The sequence below is a fragment of the Jaculus jaculus genome, chromosome 9 (genome assembly GCF_020740685.1).
Source record: "Jaculus jaculus isolate mJacJac1 chromosome 9, mJacJac1.mat.Y.cur, whole genome shotgun sequence".
NCBI classification, from domain to species: Eukaryota; Metazoa; Chordata; class Mammalia; order Rodentia; family Dipodidae; genus Jaculus; species Jaculus jaculus.
Genome location: NC_059110.1, coordinates 17,533,900 through 17,554,181, shown reverse-complemented (window position 1 = coordinate 17,554,181; position 20,282 = coordinate 17,533,900). Strand labels below are relative to the sequence as shown.

The following is a 20,282-nucleotide window of genomic DNA, read 5'->3' as shown; positions in this document are numbered from 1 at the left end:
TAGAAGCATTGCTTCCCCCACCCAAAACTGACTGCTGTTCCCACAACACAGAACCCACAACCCCTTTTGGGGAATATGTGCAACTCCGTGGAGGAGAGCCCTCATTGGAGTGGGGGCTGGGATGAGGGAAAAGAGGGTACCAACACATGATGTCTGCGTACAAAATCTGTTGTTAATAATAATAAAAACAAACACAAAAAGCATGCATCACATTTGCTACAGAAATATAGACATGAACAAAGGCAGCAGTAAAAACCAAAAGGATGTTCATGGGAGCAAAGTTCTGTGGGTGCTTCACAGAAAAGGCCTGGGAGAAGCAGATGGTGGTGGGGGGGGGCTGAAAATGATCTTCTGTTCACAGTCGTCTTGTTCAGATACTTACTCATCCCAGCACATTCAGTATCTGTCTTCACATATTCTATTTATTTATTTGCAGGAAGGGAGAGAGAGTGAAAGAGAACGAGAATGAATGAATGGGCACCCCAGGCCCTGTAGCCACGGCAAACAAACTCTAGGTTCATGAGCCACTTTGTGCATCTGACTTTATGTGGGTATTGGAAATCGAACACAGGCTGTTAGGCTTTGTAGGCAAGGGCCTTTAACCACTGGGCAATCTCTTCAGCCTACATTCAATATTTTTGTTGTAGCAAAAATATAGCAAAATAGCTCACATACTATACAACACCACCTTCCTTCTAGTGGGAAAGTGTGCAGTGCATTGTGGCCAACCGTGTGCACGCGGATGGTTACCCCAAGCACACGTGAGAGCACATTCATCTGCGAGGCTGTGCTTGGGCTCGATTCCTCCAGCGCACTTGCATCTCTGCCTTTGCCCTGGTGGCACTTCTGGTGGCACTTACGCTGCCTTCCCCTTCAGCACTAGTGTCCCACTGTCGGGGATTCATGCTTGTGTTAATGATACACCTCTAACAATTAGCCAATCAGATACTTACAAGAATTGGAGAGGATCTGCCCCCTTCCTGGATGTTAGGTGACATGAACAAAACAGTCTGGGAGACTAACTATGGCAATGACTGTTGGCAAGCAGGAATTTTGGGGACACGCAAACCTAGTAGTTTAAGTGTGTGTACCGTTCCTCCAGAACGTAGCCATTGTCCTACGTACAACAACTTCATTGGGGAGGCTGTAACCCAAGGTTTTAGGACATTATGGGCTCCAGTGCCCCTTTCCCCCAAGTCCAGGTTGGGCCATCCATCTCTAGTACACTTTAATTATAGAGAGCAATAATGGGGAAAGCCGAGAGTTTTATTCAAACAGGCCACATTGGGAAGAGGAATAAAGAAGGTGGTTCCTTGACCAGAGCGCATGTTCATGGTACTGGGTTTAGGTGGACATGGAGGAAGGACTGAGGCTGGGAGGGGTGGGGTAGAGGAATGCCTGATTCAGCAGTGCTGCTCAGGGTGCACTCTGTGGACCATTGTCTCAGTCCTGGTTCTGTCTGGCAGTGGAACATCTGGTCTGGTTCCTCCATGATGATCCTCTTCCTCCAGGGCGTGCATCGCCTTGCCTTCTAGGATAATTATTCTCGTGGGGAAAGGGTCTGATCAGTGTGGTTTTCCTCTTGCTGGAAATCCAAGATGACTCCAGGTATAGGACATGACTTGTCTCTGTCTTTGGCCAACGTAAGTGAGTTAGACACAGAAGGAAGACAGAGGCGTCAGCCTTTCCTCCTGCTTTTAGTTGTCTGTGGGCTCAGCAGGAGAGAGCTCTAGGTACTTGTTCCGGAACCTTCTCCTGTTCACGGGCCGCTTTCAGATGAGCACGTATGTGCATGTACACAGGTGGATTTGGAATCCGACTGTATTTGGGAAAACACCACTGTGGGGTCCTGTATTCTGAGTAATGGGGTCCTTCTTTCTTATGATTATATCTAATGCCTAGTACAACTCAACTTTCACACTTGACCATAGAAAGCTTATTTCAGCCTTTTTTTTTTTTTTGCATCAGAAGTAACTCCTGTCTTTCCCTCTTTGTTACTACCAAAAGGAAGACAGAATCCTTAGCTATAAAACAAGGGTGTCAAAAGACATGGTTTCATCTCTGAAATTGATTCCTCTGTCTGTCCTTAATGATTTAATGTTTCTCAGTACAAGCACACTATCATGCATTTTTTATGTCATTTATCACCTGTGTGTAGTGAGCTCTTGTAGGTTTTCAGACAGGCCAGTTTATTTGGACTATAGTGGCATGGTGATTTTTAGGTAGAAAAATAGCCTCCTGCTTCCTCAAGACACTTCTTCTACAGGGAGCCCTACATTACAGAGTCCTGTGGATACATTTTGAACACTAAAATGAGGCTGGAACCCCATTGTTACTGAAAAATAAACTGAACCTGAACAGCTTCAGTAAATCCAGCATCCTAGTGATGGTCTAAGTGCACCCAGAGAATTATTTCACGAGTAACTGTCAATACTCTTCAGTTAAATGCTCCTTTTCTGTAATAGAATTGTGAGTGGTGTCTAGCAGTGAAGTGTGGTAAACAGTTCAATTTTAAGAGTCCAGTGCTCCCATTTGTAAAGCAATTTAGTTTTTCCCCCCAGAAAATCTGTATATCTCTGCCATCTCCTCCCACTATCCAAGCTGAGCGCTTCCCAAATCCTCCCGTCTCTTCTTACACATCTATTTATCTTTCTGGTGTGGGCCACGTTTGTGAGTCTCATTAAAGTGCATCTGTTCTGTTTTAGGAGAAACCCGACGCCAGCCCCACGTCACTTCAGCTGCGGTCCCAGATCGAAGTAAGCACGACTTTAATCATCTAGCGTTTGCTTCTGCCTGTTTTTTAAGTGTTATTGTGTAGCAGTGAGATGATGCCCACTGCCGTCCTGTACTGACTGTGAGTCTCTCTCTCTTAGGAATCTCTTGGCTTCCGCAGCGCCGTGTCAACACCAGAGGTGGAAAGAAAGTAAGTCACTCCTCCTCTGCCTGGGGTTCTGGAGTTGGATATGACTGTCCTCTACGTGTGTGTGTGTGTGTGTGTGTGTGTGTGTGTGCGCACGCACGCAAAGTGTGTGCCTTGCAATCCAGTTGGGGATGTCTGAGGCTTCTAAGGGGAAATTTGATTTCACACAGCTTATTCAAGAGAGCCCCAAATAAATGTCTGAAAATAAGGGAAAGGACAGGAAAGTTAACAGAGCTGGGTTTTACTCTTTTCACATTGGCTTTGAAAATTATTTATTTATTCATATGAGAGAGAGCGAGAGGTAAAATGAACACTTTTGCACGTTGTGTCTGGCTCTATGTGGGTGCTAGGGAATTGAACCTGAATGGTCAGGCTTTGAAAGCAAGCACCGTTAGCCACTGAGCCATCTCCCCAGCCCCACATTTGTTTTAGATGGAGGATGAAAATGCAAAGAAGTCAGTTAAAAAAAAAACAAAATACATCAGCTGAAACGATGGCTTGAAAGCCTCCCCTGTACCTCATTTGAGTAGGTGACCTTTAAACAAACATGAACATGCGTCCAAAGCTGGCACTTGCCCACTAAGCTTTCCTGTTAAAGGGAATATTTTTGTTTCTGTGTCCCTACTTGGACCCTGTAATTCCTCTCTCACAGAAGATAATACCATGCTTTATTTTATGTTTTCAGTACTTGTTTTAGTCAGCTGGAAAAAAAAGCCACAAAAATAAAACAAATGTCTTTTTGTCTATAGGCTTGCCCTTTTCTACCTTATTCCATTGCAATTATGCTAGAATGTTCTATTTGAGATTTTTTTTTTTTAAGTAAGTCCACTTCTTTAAGCAGACACTTCTTCTGGCCCCGAGCCACTTGCCCTGTCTCATGCCAAGAGAGGCAGAGAAGTGGTGTAGGAATGAAGTATTTCAGGAATGAGGCACACACATTGGGCAAGTGTGTGTGTGCTTTTCAGCACACTCTGGCTAATCCCGCCACGTGCATGTGTGCTGGCAGAGGCTGCTGAGCCAGAAAGCTGGAGTCAGAACCACAGGGGCTAAGTAGGTTTGGTTCAGGACTAAAGAACAGCCTCAGGGCTGAAGAGCCCGAGACAAGCAAGGCTGTCGCCTGCCCACTGTTACTGGACAGCTATGCACACTTCATGAACTTCCCTTGTTCGGGTTGCATCGTACCCTCCCAGGATGCCTTGTGGAGGCTAACGTAAGTCAAAGGCTTCGGCTCATGTGGGCTTTGCACTTGGGGTCCTGAGGTCCTGTTGAAGTACTGAGGGAGTGCGCTGTGGTTTCTTCTGACTTAGTCCACCACTTGGGTAGCATACAGACAGGGAGCCTTCCCTAAGAATCTGTGAGTGCTTTAAGAAATGAGACACGCTCGTCCTGCCTCCCCACTGTGGGGCAGTGACTCACCAGCTTGTCCTGACCTTAGTTAGGCTGGTGCTCCTCCTCCTCCTTAATGGGGAAGTCATTCCTTCCTGTTTGTGTCCTTTCCTTAGTGAAAACTTACTGAAACATGCACAACTCCAGGGCCTAGAGACACCAGAGACCTCCTCTGAGGTTAACAAAAAAACTTCAGCCCCCACTCGCTCTTGACAGCCCCCACCTCCCCATCGGCAGATCTGCCATTTTACCTCTGCTTTTAAAATAAAAGTCCCAGACTTAGGGGTTTCTCAGCATTTGAAAGCTTTACAACATTTTGTTCTTCATTTCTCTACTGGTGTTTCTTGCAAATTATAGCCTTGTTTTTTTATCTTCCATATAAATTTTCCTCAGACTTGCCACTGGCTGACATTTATGCTCTTTTGTGCTCTTTCCCTCTCTCTCTCCTTCTATCTCCCCCTCTTTCTTTTTTTCATGCTTTTTTTGTTGTTCATTTTTATTTATTTATTTGAGAGTGACAGAGAGAAAACAGGCAGAGAGAGAGGGAGAGAGAGAGAGAGGGAGAGAGAATGGGGTGCTAGGGCCTCCAGCCACTGCAGACAAATTCCAGACACATGCGCCCTCTTGTGAGATCTGTCTAACATGGGTCCTGGGGAATAGAGCCTTGAACCCGGGTCCTTAGGCTTCACAGGCAACTGCTTAACCACTAAGCCATCTTTCCAGCCCTCCTCTCTTTCTTGATTCCCCCCCCCCACACACACACAGGCAGACAAATGTATCGCTAATTATTATCATTGTTGTGCCACGTGATAGCCTGCACATCTCATGGACCTCACCAGAAATCCGTGAATATTTAAGCTTGTATTTCTTAAGGACAAGAGCCTGAGTAGAATTACTGCAGAACTGTTAACAATGACTTTTCCAATTTTAGTATATGTGGTGCCGAAGTGAACACAACAATGACTTTTCCTCATGCACACTTCAACTGTCTCTGGTTGGCTCAGTAATGTCTCTTACAGCACTTTTCTTTTTACCAATCACTTAAAAAAAAACACTTGTGGCATTTTCTTGCCTTAGTCATTGTCTGAAGGTTTTCTTAGTATTTCACGAAGCTGAGAGAGTAGGCTGGTTGTTTTGTGATGTAGTCCTTGTGAGAGCTTTGTTTCTGTTTCCCATGGTACATTACATCAGCAGACACATGAGGCATTCATTGTTTGTCCCATGATTGGCAATAATGAATTTTGATTGCTTGGTTAATGTGTTATCTGCCAGGTCTCCTCAGGGCAGTCAGACTTTCCCTTTGTAATGAATAGAGACTCTGGGGAGATCATCTCAGACTGTGGACACATCCTATTTCTCATCAACCTTTTACCTAAAGCTTTTAGATCCTTGTGGTAATGCCTGCCTGAATCAATTTTTAACTTAGTCTCTCAATTGATAATGCTTTTAGATTCAACTTTCTAAAAAGTTTTTCTTTTCACAGATGAGGAATCACTTTGGAAGTTCTAGGTCAGTTGTCATTTTTGAATAGGCTTAATGCACTGTTTATTTTGAAAAGTTATTCCATGCACTTGGAAATGCAAATTTGCTTAAGTGGAAAAATTCCCCATGTCCTCCCATCCAGATGCTGGCTGGTATTGCAGCTGCATATTTAGAGCAATGGAAGATGATCTGGCAAACCAGTTGGTTTTGCCCGCAAAGTGTCTGCCAACCAAAATACTCTTCTGACTCATTGTGTTGCTTTATGGGCAGAAATATTTTTCTGCCTTTTATTCTGAAGGCAAGAGAACTCATAAACAAGAGTAAACAAGCCCCACAGCTGACCACCCTTAAGGGACACAGAGGCACAGGGCAACAGGCAAAATGGACACTGGAGCAGGTGACCCTGGCGACTCCTGTCTTCGGGATCCACAGTCTACCCCAGTTGTTTCTAAGACTAGTTCACATGGCCCCCTGTCTCTTCTCCCAGGTAAAACATACCCTAAGGCAGGAATCTGGCTTGAATTATGACACAATGTCTGATTCTAAAAAAAGAAAACAAAGTACTTCTTCCAGTGGTACTTAGCATTTAACAGGGTTTAAAGTCTTAGGTTGCAGGAAGTCAGCTTGGACATGGAGGGGGGATGTGGTAAGGCTCGTAGAAGGGACAGTAAGTGAGGACACTGGCATTCTTGGCATCACTCTTTCTCAGTGGTCTGCCTCCTTTCCACTGTTAGTCTCCAAGTGTGCTGGGCCTACATAGCGTAGATACATGGTGAGAGACAGGTAGAAAGTATGTCAGTGAGTAGAGAAACTGAGCCCTCCCCATCCCATCACCACTCTGATAGTCTCCAATCATCCTTAGTTTCCTGGTGGTGTTTGTGCTACTGGAGATTGGCCCAGGGCTCTCAAGGTGTGCTCTTAGCAAGTGCTGTTCCACCAAGCCCCGTGGCCAGACCGCACCTGCCTTTCTTCACCTCATCGTGCCATCTGCGTTCACTGAGAGATGGTGAAGGAGGCAGGGAGGCTCTCCCCAGAGTCTCTTCCTTTTATATCTACCTGCCTTACCTGTGGACAACACTCCTCATCAACCCAACATTTGATTCATGTCAGCTGGCCCGAGAGGTGAACTTTGCTGAATTTCTTGTTGCCGGCGCTTAAGGAAATTCAGAAAACAAGTCTGTTCCTATCTCCTCCCTTGCCCCTTGGCTGGAAAATAATCTGTGACTGTATCTACAAAATAAATCTCAAAACTTCGCCTTAGCTAATATTTGTAAGTCCTTTTCTACTGCGTTACCTATGAGTATCAGGAAGACTGTGTAGTGGTGAAAACAAACATAAGGTCTGTTTAACCCATTTTTCGCCCTGTGTGTAGGCCCAGGTTGTCTCTGTGGCTCAGTAATAGATGTGTGCAGGGCCCTCTACACCCCCCCCCACGCCCATGTGCCAGGATGTAATGATGAATGAACACAGCAAGCTATGTGCAGCTCACATCTGAAAGTAGAATGGTATTACAGGAAAAATATTACATGTTTTGCTGGGCATGGTGGTGCACTCAACTAATCTCAGCACTTAGGAGACAGAGGTAGGAGGATTGCTTTGAGTTCAAGGCCACCCTGAGACTACGTAGTAAATTCAAGGTCAGCCTGGGCTAGAGCAAGACCCTACCTTAAAAAACCAAAGAAAAAAAATTATATCTTTTAAATGGTGGTATGGACAGAAATAAAGAATAGACTTGAATGGTTACTATATCTCTAAGGTGGTTTGGATTACTGAACGTATTTTTGTCCCCAACAAAATGCTATTCTTTTCTGCAAAGGAAGAGTACATATGCTATAGGAAATTAGTAGTATTGTCCATGAAGATTTATCTTTAATCTGTTTGTATATACATAAAAAGTAGTCCCCTGAAAATTTGATAGCTGTCTAACCATGACAGGATTGTGGATAGTCAGTTTGTTCAAGGAAGGCAACAACAATCCAAGGGACAGTCTGGTTAGTTCTTATATCCATGTAGATATGTCTTCATGGAACTGGTGCAAATGGATTGGGAATTGGAAAAGAAAAAGCAGGTAATGGTATGTCATGTCTACTAAGTGTTTATTATCTTCCAAGAACTGTTCCAGACCCTTAACGTTGACTCATTCAATATCAAGGGCAAGCCTGTGAGGTTCCAAACTGTACTCGTCCTTACATTGGCACATATAGAAGCAGAAGCACACAGAGGCTAGTACATTTCCAAAAGCTACACGGCTGGTCAATATCAGACCCTAGATTTCATCCCAGTTACGTACCCAAGCTCTTAACCACGATACTGTAATACCAAAGTATTCACAATCGTATTCTTATTGTGCAAATCTGTGATGGCTGATTCTTATTGCTAACTTGACTAAGTATAGAATCAACATGGAAACACACCTCTGGGTGTTTCTTTGAGGGAGACTGCAGAGAAGTTTAACTGAAGGGGGAAGCCCTCCCGTGCATTAGAAGGTACTATACAAAGGAGACAGTGAGCTGAGCACCAGTGTCGACCCTTTCTGTCTCCTGATTCCAGACACAACCAGAACAGTCCCTTCCCTTCAGGCTCCTGCTGCCACACCTCCCCAGCCAGGTGCACGGTGAAATAAACTCTTCCTCGCTTAAGTTGCTTCTTGTCAGGAATTTGGTCACAGCCATGAGAAAGTTACTACTACAGCGGCTGATCGATTCACACCCCCCCCCCCCAAGGCAAACAGCACTAGGTAAAACCTACACTTTTTGCTCTCCTGGAAATAGGAGCCAAGTAAATTCTTCATTCTAGTTCCAAGGTGATCCTCAGTTATTTTTCTACCAAGGCAGCAAAAGTCTAACATAAACCTCAAAACCTCACCTTAGCCAATATCTATAACTTCTTTTCTACTAAGTCTTCACTAGAGTTAAACATTCACTGATTTAGTCTCACTATTTTCCATTACTTATGACTACACTTGAACTATTTTATGGTGCAAATGTCCAAGTATATATAAGCTGATGGTAAGGCAGATAAATGAAAGAGCCAAAGGCAGAGGTGCATGGTTCTGTGCTCCAGTCAGGGGTGGGATGTAACTCGTGGAACGTGCTGTACAAGCATTTGCTGTGCCCAGACAGGACTTTGCTGTTTCACCTGGCACCTGGTGTCAGCTTTCCTTTCTCCCCTCAGAGCCCTGCCTCCCCTCCATCCTTTCCTCTCCGTCTTCCAGGAAGAAGCCCCTGCCCGAGTTCTTGCTCAGTGACCGTCTCCCTGCATCCCCTGCACCTCCATCCTGGCCTTCTTTCCTCGTCTTCTGCTTTCCCTTGGCCCTCCCTCCGCCCTCCTGGCCGCCTTATGTCCTGCCACTTGCTCCCCGGCAGGTCCCCTGTGCCGCTGCTCTTGACCCTTAAAGCATCTTCAGGGAGGAGAGAGGGATTGTGGCTCATGGCTCAGGAAATCCAGTCCCCCATGGTGGGAAAGGCATGGAGGGGCGGTAGCTCATACCCCGGGCAACAGCAGTGCGAAACAGCAGGCCACGTCCTGCTGGTCGACCAGGAAGCTTAGAACTCCGTCCTGGAGCGCTCTCAGTCTGTAACCCTCGAAGGTCTACCGCCAGTGACTCTCTTCCACTAACCATGCTTCTCATTTCAAAGATTCCACCATCTCTCAGAAAAGCACCGTGTGTTCCAACACGTGAGCATGTGGGGGCCTCTTCACATTCAAGCCATAACATCCCTTTCCCCCTTAATTAACCTGGGCAGTGTTGCCTTGGAAACCCAGCCATGATCCTGGCTCTTGATCAGAGTTGAACTAGGTCTTTTTATGTGTTGGACATTGTGCTAATCACTTTTTATTATCTTTTATCATTTAAGTTTTCATGCTCTCATTGAAGCATGTACTATTTCTGGGGGTAATTAACTTGCCTGACATCCCAGAGTCCGAGACAAACCTATCAATATATGCAGATTATCATTATTGCCATGGGGTGGTGATGCCCTGTCTGGTTCACTTCCCAGTTCTGCAATATTTAAGCAAGTTCCCTGATGAAATGGGATGGTGCTTATAGTAAGTGCTTGGTAATGTTGTCTGTTAGGACTATCTGTCCATTGTGGTCACGTGTGCCCTGGAAGTCTATATAAGTTAGTGTAGCAGGAACTCCCCAGAAGTTCTGGATGCTTCACAGTGCCCGGTAGTGGCTATGTAGAATAAGAGCACAGAGCTTTGCGAATAATGCACTCTAGAGACCCCCGTAAAATGACCCAGTGGAGAGAAGGCAGCTTCTGCCAATCTGCAGGTCTGTGTCTAAGGACAGTTTCCTTCCCCCATCACATTCCATTCTGCTGTCTTATGTAAGCCTCCTCACATATTCTTCCTCTTAAAATAGATCCCATGTGAGGTACAATATCCAGAAACATAGTACAAAATCATGTAGTTATTTTAAAAAATTAAAAATTGGGGCTGGAATTATGGCTCAGTGCTTAAGGCACTTGTCTGCAAAGCCTAATGACCCAGATTCTGTTCCCCAGTACTCATGCAAAGCTGGATAGATGCACGGAGCAGCTGGAGACCCTGGCAGGTATGTTTTCTCTCTCTCTCTCTCTCCTTGCAAATGAATAAATAAAAGTATTTTAAATTAAAAATATATTAAAGCCAGCAACTTTTTTGGAAGGGGAAGTATTTTTATTTTCCTTTTGGTACTACCTTTATTGGGATATAGTTCATATACCATGCAACTCACCTTTCAAAGGCTATACAGTTTGGGGACTGAGAGCTCACTGGCAACGTACCTACTTAACATGTGCAAGGCTCTGGACGGGATCACCGACATGAAAAACAAACAGAAGGGAGACCATTCCACAGTCTTTAGTATAGGCAATGTTTTGCAGACAATCACCACAGTCACCATTAACTGGCTTCTTTGACTTAGTATGATATATATGTTCAGGACTCATCTGTTTTATAGACATATTAGCACTTTATTCCTTTCTGTGCGAACATGCATCTTGTTTATCCATGACTAATGTATGGTCTTTCCACTTGGACGTTCGTGAAGAGAGCTGCTATATTCTTGTGGTACTTGTGAACTTTCTTACACATTGCCTTCATATAGAGAGAAGATTCATTAGTGCATTTATGTATTCACATCTGGTGTGTCAGCATTGGCACAGTCAATCCACTTTATACCATTTTTAACATTTCAGAAGAAACCTTCCACCCTTGAGTTGTGACATTCCTGTGTTTGATAAAACATCAATCTGTTGTATAAATTTACATGTCTGTATAAAGTTCTGTATTTTAGGCATCTCATATAAATGAAGAGAAAGTATACTTTTAAAAGAGAATTTGTTATAGCTCTATTATAATATTAAGGGTAGATACTTGAATCTGATTCTTGGTCACTTTGCATCTTGCTTTTGTGAAGCAAGCATGGATTCTGCTTGGAGTAAATTGTTCCTCCATGGACATTTTCCTGAGCTCAGCTCTGTACACACCCCAAGAACACAGGCTGCCATCTCATGTCACACTGGTTTTCCTCCTACGTGACCAGGGCCCAGCAGTAGAGTTTCTTCATAGATGCGAAGGTCCACATGAGGTGCTGTGATCGGTCCTCCTTGGAAGTAGACCAGATTCCCCAAGACGAGTTGATAAGGTCGTGAGGTGGCTAGGAAATCCAGGTCAAGCCATGTCTCCTGAGGCTGAGATGACCGCATCCTGCACACACATCCTGTTGGTGACAGGGCTGTGGGGTGACGGGACATCAGTGTTCCTGTGGGGTGCGTGCCCATGCATCTCAACGCTTGGGCCTCCCTCTGAGTAGCAGTATGAGGAAGTCAGGTGGGAGAGGTGACCCCGTGACCCGGTCTGGCTGAGATGAGCTGGTCTGGTGCATGCTCGCTGTCTTCCCAGGAGAGGGATGTAGGTGCAGCACCACAGAGAACCAAGACAGTCTGGGCCACACGACTCAGCCCTCCAAGTTCACCTGGGTGAGGATCACTGATCAAACCACAGAGCTAGCTTTCAGAAATAAACGGGCTAGACCAAAAGCCAGGTATTACCATATGTATTATGCATTATTTTGCTTTATCAGTGTACCATTTACCACCTGTAAGTGGAGATCAAGGGCATGAGGGTTAGACTCTGGCCAGGAGCCAGAGCTTTGAGTGCATGTCCATCTATGACCCTTCACCTGCGTCAGTTCACCCTACTGGGCTTCCGTTTGCACATTTCCACAGTGTTAGTCTGAGAGGCTTTCAGAATTCCTTTAACTGAAGCGTCTTCCGGTTACTGATCCAGCCCCAAGCATGTCTGACACCATCAGTGCTGCCTATTGCTGGCTAGCATCTGTGCCTGATCGCGGGCTCTGTCTGCTACCCGCGTGATCAGCAACACTGGGGTTGTGTGCCCTAAGCCTTGGGTTCCTGATAGTCCATCTAAGCACAGCCACAACCCCTCCCAAGGACTGTGGGACACCCATTGGTAGTACCTGGCTTATGGTAGGTGTGTACATTCTTCTTGCACCTCAGCGTCCAGTGCTGCTCCCAGCTTGGGTGCTGTGTACAGGGTCTTCTCAGTCTCATGGATGGAACCATACACAGAACTAATCAGTGGCCACTGTTACTTAAAGTATGGCCATCCAACATGGCCTTCAGTTTCCTTTTCAATGTCACAAAGGAGGCAGGCAGCTACAGCCATTTTGATCAAGCCCATGTGGTCACAGTGAGCTGAAGTGTGTTTGTGCACGTATCTGTCCACACGTGTGCCCTCCGCTGTGTGGCATATTTGAAGGGCTCAACATTCCAGAATGCAGGGGCCGGGGGTAGTAGCAGCTGTTCCAGTGTTCTCCTCCTCAGCTGTTTCGGCGGGGAACGCTGCTGCCCTTCGCTCTGCGTGTGAGGGAGCCCCAGCTGCAGGCCACGTGCCGGGGCTCCGTCCTGAGAAGTGGCAGGCTGTGTGTGGCGATCGTGGGGGAGAGGCACTGCCACCAAGACACTTTAATATACAGAGGCTTTTTCTGTTGATCCTCTTGCATGAAAGGTGAGCAGAAAATTGGGTCAGTGCTGGAAGACAGACAAGTGGTAAATAACGTCTCACACAGGCAAGAATAAGAGCAGACTAACCTGGAATTTACCGAGGATTCCCTGTATATATCTTTAACCCTGCTGACAAGCCTCTAATGTACATGGTATTTGGTAATTAAGGAAACCAAGGTTCAGGAAAGTTAGATGATTCACCCACTTCTCAAAGCTTGAGGGAAGCCTAGCTGGGCTTTTGTTTATCAGATGGGCCAGGCCTCTTACCACACACCCCCTCCAAGAGGACATTAAGAGTGATATTCCTTGGAGAGACCTGATGGGCTAGGCAGCTAGGGAAACTTAATTTGGTAAGTACTTAACAAGTTCCTGGTGTATGAATAAACAAGCTAGGCCCTGGAGAGGTGACATAGGAGCAGACGATTTTAAACCACTGTGAACACAGGAGGGGTGGATCTCAGGAGGGATGGGGGCAGGTATGGGGCTGAGAACCACGTGCCTTGGGGCTTCAGGTGGGGTTTATTCAGTCGAAACCTGACCTAGTACATCTGTGGGGGATGGCTTCACAGCATGGTGAGGTGGTTTCCTCCATGTGGGCTAGCACAGCAGTCCCCGCATGCAGGATGGGGAGAGCAAGGGCAGACTGCAGTCAGCCAGGATATACGGAGCCCATACCACTTCTCAGTGTCCCAGGCCCATGGTCACAGGGGACCTGCAGGAGTTGCTGCTTCTTCCTCAAATTCGACCTAATAAGCGTATATGTGGGGCTGGAGAGATGGCTTAGTACTTGCCTGCAAAGCCAAAGGATACAGGTTCAATCCCCCAGGATACAGATGCACAAGGGGGCACATGCATCTGGAGTTTGTTTGCAGCGGCTAGAGGCCCTGGTGTGCCCCTTCTCTCCCTCTCTCTCTCTCAAAGAAATAAATAAATGAAATATTTTTAAAAGAGTATGAGTGATATAGGCCTTGGCTGCTGTTCCATGCCACCCGGTGTCCCAGGGGAGCCACGGTGGCATCTGTCAGTCACTGCAAGGCCTCATGTCCGCACTGACCTACAAGCACCGGAAGTGACCGCTGCTAGTCCACGTCATGTCATGTTGGCTCTGCAGACCATAGAAAATGCCTCTTATAGCCACACTGACCTGGACCTCGGAGACATGATCCAGCTGAGCTCTCGGACCCCATATCCGTGGGCTCCCTGGGAGTAAGCACCCCTGAGATGCCTGCAGATTGAGGAGTGACTCCCGGGCAGGAGAGAGGGCCAGCAGAGCTGCTTGAGGACGTGGCACAATGGAAGGGGGTGCAGCCCATGCCTGACCCTTGGGAGGCATGAAGAAACCAGAAACAGATGTGCCTTGGCGATGCCCCCCTCCCTATGGCAGGAGGACATGGTCAATGGGAGGAAGAGGATGGGTGGTTTCCAGCAGGCCTAAGTGGTAGGAAAGGTCTGAAGCTTGCCAGGCCATCTTCGTTTTGTTGGAAGTCTTAAGTTCTCTGAGACGCGGGCTCATTCTCTTCCCACGTCCTCACGGAGTGACTCTGCGTGCTGTGAAGGCTTATGGTCAAAGTGTATCCCCCCCCCCCAACCTCTCATCAGAACAGATGCAGGCATACTAAAAGGGCCTTGGCCACTTGTGGGTGGATTTCTCTTCATTCTTTTCTGAAAGTCTGTTCCCCATTTTCCTTTCTGGGTGCTGGGGCAGCAGGATAGGAGGAAGGAATGGAGAAGGAAGGATGGGGCCAGTGCTCTCCAGTCTCAAGTGGATTGAGTCTGTGCAGCCACGCATACCATCTCCAAGGAGTCACCTGGAACTGTGGCAAAGATAAGCCGGCAGGCCCCACGCAGGCCTGATGTAGTGGAGCCCCCGAGATGGAAGTGTTCCCGTTCCCCGGGGACTGTCAGCCAGCCAGCTGGGTTTTAGGACTCACCACCCAAACCAGCACCCTGCTTATCAAGCGCAGGTAGAATTTGGGACCAGTCTGATGCCGGAAGAGGTTACTGTGCCCTCCCTCATGATGATCCTGGCAGAGGTTCCTGGTGTCCCAGTCACCCCTGCAGGGACTGAGACTCGCTGTGATGAGGCTTCGAGGCTGGGACTGAAGCACCTTGGCGACATGAGGACGTGAGGCTGGTGTCACCTTCCCAGTGGGCCCAGCTGTGGGGAGCGCCTGGAGAAGACAAGTGATGCTGGGGAGTTTAGCAGTGACACTGAGAAGACAGGAAAGCGTGCGTTCTCATCTTTGTAACAGTTACATTATACCAAAGTTTTAGCCAGCTGTGTTTGTGAAAAGCTGGATGAGGGGGAGAGGATGCAGATTCAGACTGAGGCTACCATGTTGTCCGTGCTGCCTGCTGGGAGAAGTAGGGCAGGCCGGCGGCTCCCACAGCAGAGTCCAGGAGGATGGGCTGGTCACTAGCCCTCCACGCCCCAAGCTCCTCCAGCTTTGCCCTTTAGAGGCCTCACCAGCTCCCCTCCCCACCGACCTGCGAGCAGCTGACCGAATCAACGGGCTCAGCAGCCCCTGTCCCTGCCTGGGGTCCTCTGTGCTCCGATTGCACAAGCGGCCAGTGTGGCCAGCGGCCTTGGCTGGATGGTGAATGAGACCCGCTGTTTGTTTCCACTGAGAAAGTTCTGACCCGCTTCCGGAGCTATCGCCATGGAAACGCTGGGAAGGAGATCACTGAATGGAGCCTCTTTTCCTTCCTGTCCTTTTCCCCACCCTGAGGCTGAGGCTGCTAAAGGCTGGCCCCTGGAGGCCTGCTTTCTCTGTTGGGTCGTCACAGATTTTTCCTAAGAATGCAGAGAGCCGGCGTCCTTCACCAGCCTTTGCTAGGATCTGCAGCCCTGTGCTCTTGGTCTCCTGGTCTAGGGCATTAGAGTCCACTTTCACACAGTTGCTTGAGCCCTGCCTGCCTGATGGCCCTGTGGTCCCCAGAGAAGCATGCAGAGGTGTCATCCCTGTCTCTCCAGCCAAAGTCAGTGCCAGGAATGTTTCCTCTGGGGGAAGTCTCTTTTGGGTCACGTATTTATTATAAAGTGGTACTAGAGAGAGGGGGTAGTTTTCTTTCATATACTGAATAAATTGTAGCCATTAAAATATAAAATATATAAATATAAAATATATAAAAGGACTAGAGGGATGACTTAGTGGTTAAGGCACTTGAATGAAAACCTGATGGCCCAGGTTCAAGTGCCCAGTACCCACATAGTGCCAGATGTGCAAGGTGGTGCATGTATCTGGAGTTCATTTGCAATGGCAAGAGACCCTGGTATGCCCGTTCATTCTCTCTCCCCCCTCTTCTCCCTGCCTGCAAATAATAAATAAAAATTTAAAAACATATAAATATATAAGCAAAGCCTTTTTCTTTCTTTTGTTTTCCTGTTTGGTTTTGTAGAGCTGGGTATCAAACACAGAGCCTTATACATGCTAGGCAAGTGCTTTACCACTGGGCTACACCTTCAGTCTAAAGGTACCTTCTACTTCTTTTTGGGCTATTTAGTCTGATGAAGTTACTTATATATTTTTTTTAATGAAAAGTAGATTTGGGGTGAAAAGAAAGTTCAGTGAACCCATTTTGTGTCATTTTATTTTGCTTTAGACAAAATTAGTAATTCTTACAGTTTAAAAACTTAAATAGGGGCCGGAGAGGTTGTTCAGTGGTTAGATGTGTTTGTTTGCAAAGCCTGGTGGCCTAGGTTCAATTCCTCAATCAGCCATATAAAGCCACACCCAAAAAGTAGAGCATGTATCTGGTGTTGATTTACAGCAGCAAGAGACCCTGATATACCCATACACATATGTGCAAACAAACACAAATTTAAAAACCTAACTAAAAAAGTTCACACATTAAAATCATAAAATGCAGGTATTGACTTTTATTGGTTTTACCAAAACCAACTTGAGCAGAAGAAATTTAAGGACCTTTCCAACATCTTCACTTTACAAGCCTGTTGAGTCATCAAAAGAGAGTTTGACCTGGGTCTTTAGACTCCAGTGGCCAAGCTATAATCTAGAGCTGCATCCTTGAAGCCAGTCATTTGAGAAGATGCTCGGACCATTGGCTCCAGGCTCACAGAATTCTACCTGGCACTTTGGAGACGGGGGAATAGGGCTAGCGAGGCCTTTGTCCTCATGGAGCCCATGTTTTAGTGCAAAAAAAACCCTTAAAACAATCACACTCCTCCCTTATCTTTGGGGAATTCATGCCAAGACCTTGTGTGGGCTCCTGACACCATGGGTAGTTGACCTTTTCTATCTTATGCTGCTGTCTGTACATGTACACCTGTGATACCGTGTAGCTTATGAGTCAGGCATAGGGAGAAATTAACAGCAAATAATAAGACAATTAATATACTGTAACTTTTATATATTTGCCTGTTTATAATTCTGACTTATTTACTTTTCAAGTCAAGTTCTTTCCTACTGAGCGAAGCCCCTACCTAGTCCAAAACTTATTTAAAATGTCTGAACTATGTATTTGTAGGATTTAAATTTTTTTAAATATTTTATTTACTTATTTGAGACAGAGAAAGAGGCATATGTAGAGACAATATGGGCCAGGGCCTCTAGCCACTGCAAACAAAATCCAGACACACGCGCCCTTTATACATCTGGCTTACCTGAGTCCTGGTGAATCAAATCTGGGTCCTTAGACTTCACAGGCAAGTGCCTTAACTTCTGAGCCATCTCTCCAGTCCTATTTGTAGGATTGTTGAACTAAATACTTCTGAATCATATGTGAACATGAGTAAAATTATGGGAAGCAAACCCCACAGATAAGGAGGACTTGAAACATGAGGAGATAGATATGAATGTGCATGGTAAACCACACCAGTGATTTGTCAAGTGAATCACCTTTATTTCTTCTTGTTTTGTTTTGAGATAGACTCTCCCTATGTTGTAGCCTAGGTTAACCAGGAATTTGTGACTCTCTTGCTCATCTCTCAGATGCTGGGATCACAAGGTGCACATTACCACATCCAGTTCACTGTTGCTTTTTATAAAAAAAATTCATTTATTTATTTGGGTGGGGGGAGAGGCATATAGAAAGAAAATGGGAGGTACCAGGGCCACCATCCACTGTAAACAAACACCAGACATATGAGCCACCTGGTGCATCTGGCTTACATGGATACTGGGGAATTGGACCTGTGTCCTTAGGCTTTACAGGCAAGTGCCTTAACTGCTAATCTGCTAATCCATCCTTCCAGCCCCATTAATACTTTTTATTGCATATATATATACATATATATATATGTATATATATAGTTTTTTTTTCTTTTACAGCTTCTATACTTACAGACAACAAACCATGGTACTTCCCTCCCTTCCCCTCCTCTCCCTTCCTCCACTTTCTCCTTCATAGCTCTGCTGTCTGTCATATCCCCTCCCTCTGTCCATTAGTCTGTCTTTTAATTTGATGTCATCATCTTTTTCTCCCATTATAAAGGTCTTGTGTGGGTATTGCTAGGCACTGTGAGGTCTTGGATATCAAGGCCAATTTCTTTCCGGACAGTTGTATGTAGGGAGCTTTTTGGCTCTTACATTCTTTCTGCCACCTCTTCCACAATGGACCCTGAGCCTTGGAGGGTGTGAGATGTTTCAGTGCTGGACACTCCTCCATCCTTTCTTCTCAGCACTATGTTGCCTTTTGGGCCATCCCAGTGGTCATCGCCATCTGAAAAGAGAAACTTCTCTAACCAGAAGCCATTAATGCTTTTTCAGTTAAGGTTTTGATTGTGTGTGTGTTTGTGTGTATATGCAGATGCCTGTGTGTGGGGCCAGAGGATGTGGGGTGTCTTCCTCCATCACTTTTATGTTTTATTTGCTTAAGATGGACTCTCTCTCTGAACCTGGAGTTGCTTTTTTGGGGGGGGGGTCAGACTGGTTGACCAGCAAGTCCCAGTGATTCTCAGCACTGGGGTTACAGACATGCTTGACCACACCCAGCTTTTCATGTGGGTTTTGGGGACACGACTCAGGTCCTCAGGCATGTGTGTCAAGCACTCTTACCCACTGAACCATCTCTCTTGCCCCTCATTTTTATTTCTTATCCACCCTGTGTGTTAGGATTATGTCAGCTGTGTAAACTTGACTTCAATGCTGAGACATAGAAGTTTGTTCTTACCTAGCTAGGAGCCAGGAGGAAGGCAGTCCCTGTCTTGTGCAGCTGGTCCGTTATTCCCTCTCCTACACCACCATCCTTATTGCGTGACTTTCTTCCTTATGAAAGTGACTGTGTGAGCATTCTGCTCCTGTCTCAGGCAGGTTAAAGGAGAAGAACAAAGGCCAAGGGATGTACATATTAAGCAATCTTTCTGATCTTCAAATTAAACTAAAAACTCTATTAGAAAGTTCTAGTATTTCTTCCATGGAAAACACCTGGTTCCCCCTAGCTGCAAGGAGTCTAAGGAAGTATTTTTAAAAAATATTTTATTTTTGGGCTGGAGAGATGGCTTAGCGGTTAAGCGCTTGCCTGTGAAGCCTAAGGACCCCGGTTCGAGGCTCGGTTCCCCAGGTCCCACGTTAGCCAGATGCACAAGGGGGCGCACGCATCTGGAATTCGTTTGCAGAGGCTGGAAGCCCTGGCGCGCCTATTCTCTCTCTCTCTCTCCCTCTATCTGTCTTTCTCTCTGTGTCTGTCGCTCTCAAATAAATAAATAAAATTTTAAAAAAATATTTTATTTTTATTTATTTGTGAGAGGGAAAGAAGGAGAGAGAGAGAGAATAGGCACACCAGGGCTTCCAACTACTGCAAACAAACTCCAGGTGTATGCGCCACCTAGTGCATCTGGCTTACGTGGGTACTGGGGAATCGAACCGAGGTCCTTTGGGTTTGCAGGCCTTAACTGCTAAACCATCTCTCCAGCCCTAAGGAAGTATTTTTATCGAACATCCTACCATACAACCAAAATTAGAGCTCAGGTGGCCAGAAAGAATAGGAGACAACTTGCTTCACAGTTCTTACCTTGCATGAAGTCCATAAAGCCTGATGATTAAATATGAAGTTCTGGAAGATGCGGACAGTACTGTGAGGTGTACAGTTCCCTTGCCGCGTGATACAGAACTTCATTATCTCTACCCAACAAAGGATAAGTCAGCGCTGTGAGTTACTGGCTCTTTTCTGTATGAACTTACTTAAGATATGTGCCCTCAGGTTGGTCCTGGGGAGCTTCTGAAGATTGATTATGAAATTTGGAGGACTTAGGCGGGCATTTGTCACTTGTTGGTGCCATAATATATGCTGTTACCCTCGGTCGTGTTATGAGCAGCGCAGCTGACATCCATAAAGCAATTTTATATCCACTTCTTATTTAGTTCAGACCCACAAGGTCACAAATGAAGAAAAATATGGGCCAGAAGGAAAGGGGAAGAGTCCCTGAGAAGTCTCAGGAAACTGTGAAGGGCGATGACTATCCTGCACTGGATTTGGGTTTTGCCTTCCTATAGCCCACATCCATGGCACAAGTCCCT

At 46.1% G+C, this 20,282-nt stretch overlaps 1 protein-coding gene across 4 annotated transcripts in view; it reads left to right on the top strand.

Moving 5' to 3' along the window:
• Sash1 (SAM and SH3 domain containing 1) overlaps nt 1-20,282 on the top strand; it is a 252,044-nt gene that overhangs the window by 147,157 nt on the left and 84,605 nt on the right. For 3 of the 4 annotated variants that reach the window (XM_045158593.1, XM_045158595.1, XM_045158592.1), the window contains exons 3-4: nt 2,706-2,756; nt 2,874-2,923. In XM_045158593.1, the coding sequence (XP_045014528.1) occupies nt 2,706-2,756; nt 2,874-2,923 (101 nt within the window). Of the gene's footprint in view, nt 1-2,705; nt 2,757-2,873; nt 2,924-16,361; nt 16,368-20,282 lie in introns of those variants that run through there. The other variant, XM_045158594.1, reaches the window with a different exon arrangement.